The 10,844-nt window shown below is 44.2% G+C and overlaps 1 protein-coding gene across 1 annotated transcript; it reads right to left on the bottom strand.

Moving 5' to 3' along the window:
* Window positions 1-197: 197 nt before the first annotated feature.
* On the bottom strand, window positions 198-10,629 carry LOC134561899 (omega-amidase NIT2). The gene is made up of 10 exons (XM_063419243.1): window positions 10,495-10,629; window positions 8,472-8,590; window positions 6,099-6,219; window positions 5,891-5,979; window positions 4,497-4,590; window positions 3,442-3,516; window positions 2,920-2,998; window positions 2,216-2,314; window positions 1,112-1,167; window positions 198-695 (listed from the first exon to the last, which is right to left on the bottom strand). The coding sequence occupies exons 1-10, from the start codon at window positions 10,520-10,522 to the stop codon at window positions 607-609; spliced, it is 849 nt and encodes a 282-aa protein (XP_063275313.1). The 5' UTR covers window positions 10,523-10,629; the 3' UTR covers window positions 198-606.
* Window positions 10,630-10,844: the final 215 nt, after the last annotated feature.

Raw genomic sequence — 10,844 nt, 5'->3', positions numbered from 1 at the left:
ACAAAACATAAGAACCAAAACCTGGTACAGATTCTTCTACAGGAGCAGCTCTGTCTGGCAGCTTCTCGCAGTGTTCTGAGTAATGCAGAGCAGTATTTGGCCTGTTTTGCTAAGTGTGTTAAATTTTAAGCTTCCCAAGTTAGAAGTAGGGCATTCAAGGACTTAGGTTAAGTCATGTACTTATCTGTACTCATCTGAAAAGGACAGAGTAAGAATCATGCTTTGAGATTTTCTGACAATTCACTGAAAAATTCATAATACCAAAGCTGACTTGAGAGAGAGTTTTAGAGAACAAGATCTCCATTTCTGTGTTCTACAAAACAGCCCTCAGAAGGCAACTAAAACATTATGATGCATAAAAATCAAAGTTAATCACTGTGTTCAGCTGATTTCATCTCCATCTTTATCCTAGCTGTAAAATACTATGAAATACTTAAGTATGAGAGGAGATACAAAAGTTCTATTTCAATCATATTAGAATTGCACCAAGTTTTTTGTTATGTGGTGGTTTCTTAACTGGCACATTGGGCAGTAAATTGTGGAAATCCTTCCAAAGATGGAGGCAACAGCCATTGTGACAGCTGAACCTTCCCTCTTCACTCAGCTTCACTTTTTCATCTCTACACCATAGAGATCACAGCGCTTCTGGCTTAAAATAGGAATTTGTTCACGTATTTCTGCAAGTTTCTTTAGATCTGTGGGGGAGAAGAAAAGAATTAAGAGAACAGCAGCCAAAAAAGAAAGGTCCTGACTTGCTCTGAGGTAAGACGGGGAAAATAGCAGCTTTGATGAAGAATGGGGTGGTCGGGCACTGCAGGAGAGCAGCCAGGGCTGAAGGAAGCCTCAGCTTTGCTTTATCCTGATGTGGCACCTTCTTCCTAAGGAAGTGATCTAGAAGGGCACAGCTATAGGGTATTATATAGAGAACAGTATAGGCAAGTGCTGCTGCTTCTTGCTTTAACCCAGCAAAGTGTGGTCAAGGCAGAGGAATGCTGCAGCATCTGCAGCTGCATGTGTAAGGCCACAGACGTAAAAAACTGTCTCTCCTTAGTGCCATGACCTGTACTCCAGAAAAAGAGTGGGGAAAGAACCAAAACAATTCTTCCCTTACCTATGTCTGTGTATACAACTGTTTCCTCAGCCCCAGCTTTGGCTATGACTTCACCCCTGCAAAATCAAGCACATTTGTTCACAGGATTAACACACTGGTCTCAAGGCATCAGCCCAGTTGCTGCAGTTTGTACAAAAAGGAGTTCTCACCATTGATGCCTACAGCTGTAATGACAGGGCTGTCCTAAAAATAGCATCATAACCCATAACTGGCATGATAGAAATGGCTTCCAGGCTTTATAGATGGCACTTTTTACATGTGATATATACAAACTTAATGTAAGTGTCCTTCAAAGATCAGGAATTGTGCTAAGAGCCACTCTGAGAATCACTGCCTATGAGCATGTAACACACCTCAGGGGGAAAGGAACAACCACACTGGCAAAGATGAACACTTTCACCTTGGAAGATCCTACTGGGTTTTAATAGTGTGCTTTTACTCTGCATGAACTACTGAATATGACCATGTCTCCCCCAGGTGTTCTGTCACTGCTTTCATCACATAAAGTTAAAAGCTCAAGACAGACAAAGTTTTTCTTACTCTGGAAACAACTGGAAGAGAACTATCAGTAGATTTATCTGAAGGAAAAAGAACTGCCTGAAGATTTGGTCACTTTTACTTCCTGTGCACCTGCGTGACTTCTGCTCAAGTCAGAATCTCTCTTCTCTAGCTGAAGACTTTCTTCTTGTTCTTTCTTATGTCAAAGCAGTGTTGTTCTTTGAGGAAACGAGATCGTTCTGTGTAAGCTGTTTAAGATGGTTTGCTTCTGCACAGAGAATTACCATATGCATGGCATACAATGGACTGAACTTCAGGGACAAGGTGACAAGGTCAGCAGTTCAACTAATGCCAAATACCAGTACTAAGTAACGTCTTTACTACCAAAATGAATACATACTCAAACTAGTGCTAGTTCACTTCTTGTTTTTTAGTTTGGCTGTTTCAAATGACGATCTTGAGAATGTAGGATCAAGTCTCATGTGCTTTTTACCAAGAATATGCACTTTTAACAGTATATGGAAAAGTAGGACTGAAGTGTGACTGCCAACTAAAATACATTTTTTAACCAAAAAAGGGTGGTGTGTTTTATTTTATTGAACTCACCAAGGATTTACTACAGTGCTGTGTCCCCAGGCAACATAGGATGCTTTTTCATCTCTAGCAGGAGATACAGTAGCTACGTAGAGTTGATTATCAACAGCTCTGTGTTGACAGAAAAATGAAGGAAGGGGGGGAAAAAGTGAGAAGAATTGTTTTTTATAATACCATTTAATTAAGCAGAAGAGAAAGAATCCACTCTGAAGGACAAGCTATATATATCCTCTAAATGACTAGCCCAAACTGAACGATACAAAGGTCAGAGAAAGAAGAGCCTGGAAAGAGAAGTCTCTAGCACCTGGCTCTAGAGTTAGAACCTACATATTTCATGTAATTCTCAGGGTCATTCAGTATGTAGCAAAATTGATTGAAGCTGACCAAATTAATAAATAATACTGCATTCAGGAATCTCAGAGTCTATTTCTACTAGTGAGTAGAGCACTTCCCAAATGGTTACTGGCTCTCCTCTGTAGAATTTGTGTGTGAAGGGTGCTTATAAAGCCATGGGAAAGGGTCATTGAAAGGGCATAACGGGCAGGCAGGAGTAGAGGCTGCTTTTCTCCTTGGCAGTAAAATCATTTTGGTGTCCCATGCAAGGCTTGAGGGATGGTACAGCTGGAAGGTACAAGTGTCATTTGCAACACACAAGTTCTGTTCCATGCACCAAAACTGCTCTAGAACAGGAGGATAAGCTGTAACTGTGATCTTACCTTCCTCTTTGTAACAGTTCCCAATGAGCTGGTCCTGTTGTCATGTTAAAAGCCCCAGGATATATCAGCAGCTGGCAGCCTTTGTTAAGACACAAACAGAACCCCAGCATCATTAAGAAGAAGACGGTTTGCCCTAGAGTGGCCCTTCACACTGCAACCCAAGGTGAGGTTTCTTTCCATACTTCCCAGCCTCTGCCCAAAATGGAACCCAACAGAGCCAGTCCACGTGTACCAGGTCACACCAGCCAAGAGCTGTTGTGGGATACCCCCATCTCCATCACTCCACCAGCACATGTGGATCAGGAAGGGATGGTTACTTTAAACCCTGAGAGGAGTCGCTCATCTGAGTAAGAGTCACTGGGGGCATTTTGTGTTACTGGGCAGGGATAAGAATGCCTGATCACAGGATCAAGGAATGCCTGGTCACAGGGATCACCCAGCGTGTACCACCCAGAACCAGCCCAGCCCTGCCTGGCCCTGGCCTTAGGGCTGCTCATGCTCCCCTAGGTGACCCAGCCTCACCTTTCTGGCCGTAGATTTGAGCCATCTCAGCAAACCTCATATCATAGCAGATGCCCAGGCCCACTTTGCAGTATGCTGTTCTCAAAACACAAGAGACAGCAGTCACATCACTAGCACAAGTACACAAAACAACAAACTCCCTGTAGCCATCCTGCCAACTGTTATTTTACATGGCTCACAGCAACAGGAGGAGCTATATTCAAACGTGTGTCCAACAAGCATTGGCTATTGTGGGGGAGAATTCATGCTTCATGATTACAAAGACTGTGAGAAGCAGTCTTATCTACCCCTTAAAAACAGCCATTTCCACACAGTCATGTTGTATCAGGTCCTTGTGTAACATATTCCTCTCTCATTTGGCTGCAATTTTTTCAACTATTTTCTTTTCAATAAAAGGAAACACTCCCTGCTTTTCATGGAGTAAAAATACTATTGTGTACTTTCTTAGAGCATGCACATTGCAAGGAGGAGAAAGTGACTGTGGCAGGCAAGACTCTTTGGAGAGCTCAGTAAACAGACTGTGCCAGTTTCTGAGCAATATGGGGTGAGGAGGAGTAGGTATTTTTGCTTTTTTATCTGAGGTGGTTGTTCAACCATCTTGATTTGTTCAAGAAGGCTGGAATGGGATTCCTGATTTAGTTAATTGTCTCCATTATTATATCATCCTCGCATGAAGCAGTGTACCAGTGTAGGCTGTTACATATTTTCTTTTCTAGGCTATGTTTTATAAGAACCATTTTCAAGCTGCAACTGCTATAAAAAATAGTCACTTCTCTAACAATTCAATAGGATCATTCTTTAATTAAGTGGGGTGACATATGTTTCAACCCTTTCTACTCCTCTGTCCTTGTGCAACCACAGTGCCTTTTTAAAAGGTTCAGAAATGACCCAAACACTTGAAGGAAACTTAAACTATATTTGCCATGGTTATCAAATGCCCAATCTGACAGTCTAAAAATGCACTTCTGGGAATGAGGAGGGGGAAGAGAACTCCAGAGTGACTGTAGTGTTACTGCAGTAGAGCTCCTTAAAGAGAGGGCTTGTCTTATACTCACGCGTGTCAAACATGGAGAAACTATTCCCTGGACTCAGTGTTTCAGACTCTTTGAACTGTATCTTCCCAGGAACATTAATGTCAAACAAATGAACCTGAAATTACACTATGATTAGTAACAATTATTAGCAATTTCTCTGCTTGGTATTTGAGCCTCTTCAGGCATGTCTTTTCTACTGTTATCCAGACTACTCTTTTGGAAAGATTTAAAGTAAAAATTGCTTAAGATCGTTAGATCCCCCGAAGATGACTTAGTGTTCCCTTCCTTACAGAAATACACATGTCTAAAGTTGTAAATACATGCAAAGCAGCTAGATGTCTTGACCTAATGAGTTTTTTCTAACATTTGAGTCTCATTCCTGTAGAATTTCTCAAGAAAATCCCTTCACCAAGCCATTAAATTCTCATGACTTCAGCTATGCAGATGCCTCTGGGGGCCTGCAGCAGCCTTTATCCCTCCCTTGCAAAGGAAGGTGTTGTTCCTAACAGCAGAGCTGGTTTTATTTTATTTTTTGTTCATACTTAGCACAAACCTGCAGTCATTCTACAAGCAGCTCTTGTGCTTGCAGACTGCTGTGCTGGGAGAGGTGGAAGGTAACACAGAACTGCTCAAGGTGATCTAGTAAGTGATGCTAATGTAGAAGCAGCAAACAAATAAATGAATCCCTGCACCACCAAGGGATTTTGCACCTTATTTGTTCCAAGTAACCCTGCATTATTTTTTGGCTTACCCTTGAAAGAAATAAGCTGTTGTTCACTCATGGAGTGATCCCTGTTTGCACAGTCCCATGAACAGAAACTGGGGATAAGAATGAACAGAACAGTCCCATGAAGAGAAACTGACTCTGGAGTTACAAATGGGAGGCACTTTCCCAGAAGACACAAAGCAGTGTTGAGGTGAAGATGACAGCAGGCAAACATCTACCACAAACAGCAGTGACAGCTTAACTTGGACTCTGCATGTCTGCACTAATCACATGTATAGCACAAGGTATGTAAAGAACAGTATTTATTGTAACAGAAGGACTAAATCCATCAGGAAGCTGAGGGAAAATCTGATCCCACTCAAGTGGCACTGTGTTTTAGACTTGGGCCAGGGTACAGAGATATCTGAATTAGATCAGTTTTTATTCTTTATCATGGTTTTCCCAGCATGCCAACTGGGGAAAACCAATTACACCTTCTATTATTTTGTCATCCTTATCCAGAACAAATTTATGACCATCTTTTCAAGTGGTGTTTACATGCCCCAAATAACAGTTAAATTTCATGGGTGATGGTACACAACTTACTATTATTGCAAGGTTCTACTAATTTATATCTCCTTTAAGTACAGATGAAATAGTTTGTGTAACTACCAAGAACACTTTTCATGGCAATATTGTGCCATCTTACCTTCCTGTGCTTTGCCAGCAGAGCACCATCAGGCCCAAAGACAGTGCATGTATTGTAGAGCTTCCCACCATCCTCTTCTGGAATGGATCCTTTGCAAAGGCGAGAGCAGAGATTTCCCCCTCTGTATTACTGATGGAATTTGGATCCCATGGCAGTAACAGACACTGCCCATTTCCCCCCAGTGAGATGGGCACTAAGAGTAAACTACCTCCAATGAGATATATGCTGCACTCCTTTGCAACTTCTGACAGCTTTTGGGTTGATTCCCCAGGGATCTTCTCTGCATACTCCTTAAAGTATTGGGTTCCATATGGAGAATTAAAGCATTCCTGGAATTAGATGGGGAAAAAAAGGCTGAAATCCAGTAACACCACTATGAGATGTACCTAACTTTCCAAACTCCTCTCTAACCATGTTCTGAAACAACCTTTAGTTACAAGAGTTTAGTTTATAGGAGCTCAGTAAGCAAACCAGAAAATGCCAGGAAGGCCAGAGAGACTTGAACAACTGTTGAAAATACAAGAGGTGTGTTTGTGGAGTGCACACCAAACAGAACACGAGCTAACACTACCATGCCAGCTGCAAGGCTAGCACATTCACTGCTCTGGGCTTAGCAAGAGCACAGGGGATGTTCACATCAGAAGGAGGAGCCAAGTTCCACACAGCTCATTTGACAAGCTACATCTCAATAGATCCCCTCTAAACTGTGAAATGCTCATGCTCATCCACAGCCCATGATTTCTTAATTTTTAAAAGGATAGCTGCAAAAGCATGCATTTCTCAAAATTACTTATTGCTTTGCTAACACAATCCTTTAAACACGATTTCCTCACAACTGAACAGTGTCCTCCACCTTAGGCCCTGGTTAAAGATTTGCCATCCCTCAGAACCAGGCATGTAATCTTTACAGTGTCAGATCAACAGAGCAGTTTAGATTCCTAAGATAGGCGGGCTAGTGGTGTTTGAGATACCAAGATATGAGGAACTTCCACTCTGCCTTGCACTTGCCAGCTCTGTGAGGATGTGAGACACCTCACCCAACACTTCTTTGTCCCCTGAAGGCGGACAGCTGGAGGCCTCAGGCTATCAAACTGTGGCAGCAACTTCTCTTTGTGAGAAAGAAACTCCCAGCCCAGACACCTCCATTGTTCCCTTTGCCCATCAGGAGTGACAAACACACCCCCACCCCCGCAAAGAAAAAGGGAGAAAAAAAAAAAAATCTAGCTGTGACTAGCACAAAGAACATTCCTGCTTTATCTGCTCAAGCAAAGTCCTTAACAACTGAGGTAGGTTCTACTGAACGGGCATGAATGAACCCAAGCTGGAAAGGCACTAGGCCAGCAGGTACCAGCTCACCCACAGAACAATCTGTGGATGGAAGAAGCAGGAAGGGAGGTCTGCAGGCTGTCAAAATGAGCTTCCCAGGCTTCTGAAATCTGGGCTGAACTTCCAAGAATTGAAAGCAAAACCAGCTGCCTCCATCTTCACATATTCAGTGTGAGTTACTTTTCTTTATATAAAGTTATTAAAGCAAACAATGAACCCCTAAATAAACAAAACAGAGGGAGGACAATATTTCATGCCCATACCCTAACATTAATGCAAAATGTATCTCCCAAAAGTCTGTGAAATGCCTTGCCCATGTTTGACACCTTGTATTCTAAAAGCATAAATCATGGTTGGCAAAGGGAGTATCTCAGCTAAATAAGTCTGGAAAATTCAGTGTTTGTACACATGTTGAAATCAGTAAACAACAGGTATTCTCTACACAGGGAGAACACTGAATGGTCACGTCTGCAGCACAAGAACCACGTTAGCACAGGGTGCTGGGAAGGTTGCTCAACTCTTCCCCCATGACAGCAGGAGAGAAAACATTCTGTGTGTAGAACTGAGACACAAAGTTCACTCAGACGAACTTTGCACTCCTGTGTCAGACACTGCAGGGTGCAGGAGTAACACAAGTACCCATGAAGGGAGGAGAGAAGCTCAGAGCTGCACTGGGAAGGCCACCCTGTGTGAAAATGCAGGAAAGTAATTATGGCTGAAGTTCAAAAAATAAGCCAGAAGTGATTGCCCACTTTAAGTGGCTATTTATGATTCTACACATGGAAGTCACAAGAGAAATGTGTCTTAATCATAATTCAGCCAGAAATGACCAGCTGGAAACGTGTTTTAAGTCTATTTTGTTTTTCATGTATCTGGAATGCTTACAGCAAAAAGAGTTACTGTGTACCATCTTTCACCTTCACGTCAGCATTCCTTAGCTGAAAACTGTCTTTTTCTACACTTCTTCAGTAAAGATTCAAACTACAGCGTCACTTATCTGAATTCAGAATACATCCATGATACCATTGCCTAGGATCTAAACCATCAAAACTTTACCAGAATCTTATCAACTTGTTTTTTGTTTCCCTTTTCATTCCTCACCTCTTAGTGTGCTGCCAGATACAACCCCTGTGATTTTTCAGTTTTATTTTGAACCTTCATACAGCATCTAAGCTGTCCAGGGAGGAAGAGGAATATATACTGCATTAATAACATTACAAAGAGGTTTGAAGCATAAGGCCTAATCTTTACTCACAGGTAGAGCCACAAGTTTTGCTCCTTTAGCTGATGCTTCTCTCACCAGGCCACAGGCTCGTTGGAGATTATCTGATTTAACAGCAGATACATGCAGCTGGATAAGAGCAAGACGGAAGGCTGATGGCAGAAAAAAAAAATATTCATCAGAAGTCCCCAAGGAAACTCTTCCAAATTTGAATTCAGCAACGAGCATTGAAGAAAACAGATGAGTTTATATATAAACATATGCACAAACCACTACCAAGTCATTCTGCAGCCTATGTGTCTTAACACAGGGGGAGCACTGAAACCCAGGATTGCCAGGGAGCCATGCAGGGCCACCACCCTGCAAAGATCACAGAGCCCCTGTGCCAGCAGCACCCAGTGCACGTTCCAGGGGAAGGGCCATGCTACAGAAAGGGAGAGCACAGGTCCCCCAGCCCCTCCTTCCCAGGCTGCTGCCCACTGTGGGAGCCTCTTCTTGTTGCACAGGTCACCTGAAATGTCACTACCACACCAAAGGACTGGATAATCCCAAAAGCACCAAATAAAGGAAGTGTTTGCTTTTATCCCTCAATTCACACCTAGTCTGGGAAATGGCTATAAAAATCAGAAAGGTTAACATCTTTCCTTAGCAAACTGGTTTCTGGCCAAGTTGCAAGTGTTATCAACAGCTTCTACTCCCACAAAGCAGGATACACATTTGCAGGCTCTCCAAGCAGCCAGGTCTTGTGCACACCCCTTGGACTTCCTTCCATTAACCTCTGAGTACCCTAGGTTGTAGGGAAACACACCCTGAGCAGGTAGAATAGTTTCCTTTAACACAAACACCAACCAACCAACCTTCTCTGGCTTCATAAAAAAAAGTATCGCAGTTTCATAGCACTTCTCCTGTTTGAAAAACTCCCCCATCATACAGTCAAATATCACAATAAGAAAATGACAAAGCTGGAAGTAACACAGTCCCAGTGGTCAGGGAACCTGGAAAAGCTGATTCAAGTGAAAATGAGACTGGGTCAGGAGCAGTTGAGATACAACATTTTTCCTACTTAATTCTCACTTCAGTAGCTGAGCATCTGATTTCTAGAGGTTAAGCAAATGATTAACTGTTCCCTTTGCCATTCCTCATGTGAGAGACTTTTACTGTTGGCTCCACTGAGCAAACAAAGCTTATCTGGTATTCTGAACAGGTGTAACCATAGATCCAGATCCACTGAGATAATCGTACTAGGGATCTGACAAAAACTTCCCAGTATTTGTGGAGTGTGTTTTAGTTCAGAGAAGTTGGCCACTTAGATTTACACTTCAGTATAAAAGAAAAAAAAAAAAAAAAGAAAGAAAAAAAAATAAAAGAAAGGCACTAGGAAAAAACCCCATAATGTTTAAAACATAAGGAAACAGAAGTAAGGTAATTAATATTATTTTCCTATATACAAATATAATATTATATGCCTCAGGTTTGGTGTTTGATAAGGTGCGAAACTGAAGCTCAGCCACAACAGAACACATGTATTTAAAATTGTACCAGTTTCGTTCACAAACACTCAGATGTGGAAGCCACAGAAATGCAGAGAAATGTGCAGCAGTGTTGCAGAGACCTCTGCTCCCAGCCTTGACCAGCTGCCTCAAAAACTTTTTAAATGCAATTCCCAGGAAACTTAACGCAATGCAGGCCACAACCAGGTAAAAGCGCATCGGAGTAAAACAATGCTTCACATTCGTAGCACTATATCACAAAACATGCTTTTTTTTTGTTTTTTTTTAAAGCCCTGGAGCGAAGCACGCCCTGTTTGTTCGCATTTCTGGCGGAGCTGAGCCCTGCAGGGCGAGCGCTGTATCCCGGTCCGTGCCCAGCCCAGCGCCAGCGCCGCTCCCTTCTCCCTGCGCCGCTCCCAGGCCGTGCCAGCGCCCAGCACCGAGGCCTCTCCCGCTCTCCCCGGGGCCGGGCACTCCGGGGAGGCGCGGGGCAGCCGGCACAGCGCCCCGTGGAGCCTCTCCCGGCCGGGAGGGGCAGGAGAGGGACGGGAAGGGCTCCCACTCACACGCCATGGCTCCGGCGGCCGCCCGCATTCCCGGCACCGCCCGGGCCGCGCGGGCTGCCGGGACTCGCCCGGCCGCGCTCACCCAGCGCCGCCCTCGGCCCGCCCCGCGCCCCGCTCCGAGCGGCGAAGGGCAGCGATGAGGCACCCCCGGCCTGCCCGCCCTGCAGCAACAGCGGAGCCCCCACAGCTCCGGCCGTGCCCAGAGCCGCTCCGGCCGTGCCCAGAGCCGCTCCGGCCGTGCCCAGAGCCGCTCCGGCCGTGCCCAGAGCCGCTCCGGCCGTGCCCAGAGCCGCTCCGGCCGTGCCCACAGCCGCTCCGGCCGTGCCCACAGCCGCTCCGGCCGTGCCCAC

The sequence above is a fragment of the Prinia subflava genome, chromosome 25, assembly GCF_021018805.1.
Source record: "Prinia subflava isolate CZ2003 ecotype Zambia chromosome 25, Cam_Psub_1.2, whole genome shotgun sequence".
In the NCBI taxonomy this organism is placed as follows: domain Eukaryota; kingdom Metazoa; phylum Chordata; class Aves; order Passeriformes; family Cisticolidae; genus Prinia; species Prinia subflava.
This window is presented reverse-complemented; position numbering and strand designations above follow the sequence as displayed.